General features: G+C 62.1%; 1 protein-coding gene across 1 annotated transcript in view; it reads left to right on the top strand.

The window, feature by feature from the left end:
* The window catches only part of LOC144739911 (phospholipid-transporting ATPase IF-like), a gene marked incomplete at its 3' end in the record, with an annotated part of 3,715 nt that extends 1,774 nt beyond the window's left edge, over positions 1–1,941 (top strand). The window contains exons 2-3 of the mRNA XM_078622791.1: positions 1–78; positions 1,613–1,941. The exon at positions 1–78 is cut by the window's left edge and continues 104 nt beyond it. Of these exons, the coding sequence (XP_078478917.1) occupies positions 1–78; positions 1,613–1,941 (407 nt within the window). The remainder of the gene's footprint in view (positions 79–1,612) is intronic.
* Between the last annotated feature and the right edge of the window lie 774 nt (positions 1,942–2,715).

Below are 2,715 nucleotides of genomic sequence, written 5' to 3'. Positions count from 1 at the left end.
GCCGCAGCGCCTGCGTGAAGCCTACGACGCCATCGAGAGCCGGCTCACCCTGCTGGGAGCCAGCGCTGTGGAGGACCGGTCTCTCACTCGCTCGCACACCGCTCAAACACTCTCTCACTCGCACGCTCGCTCAAACACTCCCACGCACGCTCAAACACTCCCACGCACGCTCACATGCCCACTGTCTCCCTTGCTCATTCACTGACCCGCTCACTCACCTGCCTACTCACTCGCACACTCATACACACACTCTCACTCACTCACTCACCCACCCACTCACCCACCCACTCACCCACTCACCCACCCACCCACTCCCCCACCCACTCACTCACCCACGCACTCACCCACCCATCCACCCACCCACCCACTCACCCACCCACCCACTCACCCACCCACTCACCCATCCACCCACCCACCCACCCACTCACCCACCCACTCACCCACCCACTCACCCACCCACCCACCCACCCACTCACCCACCCACCCTCTCACCCACTCACTCACCCACTCACCCACCCACCCACCCACTCACCCACCCACCCACCCACCCACTCACCCACCCACTCACCCATCCACCCACTCACCCACCCACCCACCCATCCACCCACCCACCCACCCACTCACTCACTCACCCACTCACCCATCCACCCACCCACTCACCCACTCACTCACTCACCCATCCACTCACCCACCCACTCACCCACCCACTCACCCACCCACCTTCTCACCCACCCACCCACCCACTCACCCACCCACCCACCCACTCACCCACCAACCCACCCACTTACCCACTCACCCACCCACTCACCCACTCACTCACCCACTCACCCACCCACTCACCCACTCACTCACCCACTCACCCACCCACTCACCCACTCACTCACCCACTCACCCACCCACCCACTCACCCACCAACCCACCCACTTACCCACTCACCCACCCACCCACTCACCCACTCACCCACCCACTAACCCACTCACCCACCCACTCCCCCACCCACTCCCCCACCCACTCACCCACTCACCCACCCACTCACCAACACACTCACCCACTCACCCACTCACCCACCCACTCACTCACCCACTCACCCACTCACCCACCCACCCACTCACCCACCCACCCACCCACTTCCCCACCCACCCACTCACCCACCCACCCACCCACTCACCCCCTCACCCACCCACTCACTCACTCACCCCACTCACTCACTCACTCACCCACTCACCCACCCACCCACCCACTCACCCACCCACTCACCCACCCACTCACCCACCCACTCACCCACCCACCCACCCACTCACCCACCTACCCACTCACCCACCCACCCACCCACCCACTCACCCACCCACCCACTCACCCACCCACTCACTCACCCACTCACCCACTCACCCACTCACCCACCCACCCACTCACTCACCCACCCACCCACTCACCCACTCACCCACCCACTCACCCACTCACCCACCCACCCACTCACCCACCCACCCACTCACTCACCCACCCACCCACTCACCCACTCACCCACCCACTCACCCACTCACCCACTCACCCACCCACCCACTCACCCACCCACTCACCCACCCACTAACCCCCTCACCCCCCCCCCCCGCAGGCTGCAGGAGGGGCGTGGTGGAGGCCATGGCGTCTCTGCGCGAAGCGGGGCGTCTCCCTCTGGGTGCTCACTGGGGGACAAGACGGAGACTGCCGTGAACGTGGGCTACTCCTGCGGCCTCTTCGCCCCCTCCACCACGCTCCTCTCGCTCGCACGCTCTCCCGCAAACACCACAAAACACCACAGCCGCCACCGCAGCAGCTGCAGCAGCAGCGGACGCAGCAGTGGCGGCGAGCGACGCGATCGTGGGGGGGGGAGGAGGGGAGGGCTGAGGGCCGGAGGGGAGGGGAGAGCGATTACGCGGGACAACTTGCACGGCTCATCGCACAGTACGGAGTGGCGCACGCACGCACGCAAACACTCTCACTCTCGCTCGCAAACACTCTCACTCTCGCTCGCAAACACTCTCACTCTCGCTCGCAAACACTGTCCACGCACACTCACTCACTGTCACGCACACTCACACTCACTCACTGTCACAAACACTCGCTCTCACTCACTCACGCACACTGTCACGCACACTCACTCACTGTCACAAACACTCACGCACACTCACTGTCACAAACACTCTCGCTCTCACTCACTCACACACACTGTCACGCACACTCACTCACTGTCACAAACACTCGCTCTCACTCACTCACACACACTGTCACGCACACTCACTCACTGTCACAAACACTCACGCACACTCACTGTCACAAACACTCGCTCTCACTCACACACACTGTCACGCACACTCACTCACTGTCACAAACACTCACGCACAACTCACTGTCAACAAACACTCGCTCCTCACTCACTCACACACACTGTCACGCACACTCACTCACACTGTCACAAACACTCACTCACTGTCACAAACACTCGCTCTCACTCACTCACCACACACTGTCACTCACACTCACTCACTGTCACAAACACTCGCTCTCACTCACTCACGCACACTGTCACGCACACTCACTCACTGTCACAAACACTCACGCACACTCACTGTCACAAACACTCGCTCTCACTCACTCACGCACACTGTCACGCACACTCACTCACTGTCACAAACACTCACGCACACTCACTGTCACAAACACTCGCTCTCACTCACT

Source organism: Lampetra planeri, unplaced genomic scaffold (assembly GCF_965212315.1).
Source record: "Lampetra planeri unplaced genomic scaffold, kcLamPlan1.2.h2 scaffold_1784, whole genome shotgun sequence".
NCBI classification, from domain to species: domain Eukaryota; kingdom Metazoa; phylum Chordata; class Hyperoartia; order Petromyzontiformes; family Petromyzontidae; genus Lampetra; species Lampetra planeri.
The sequence above is the reverse complement of the archived record's forward strand: the minus strand, read 5'-3'. Positions and strand labels throughout refer to the sequence as shown.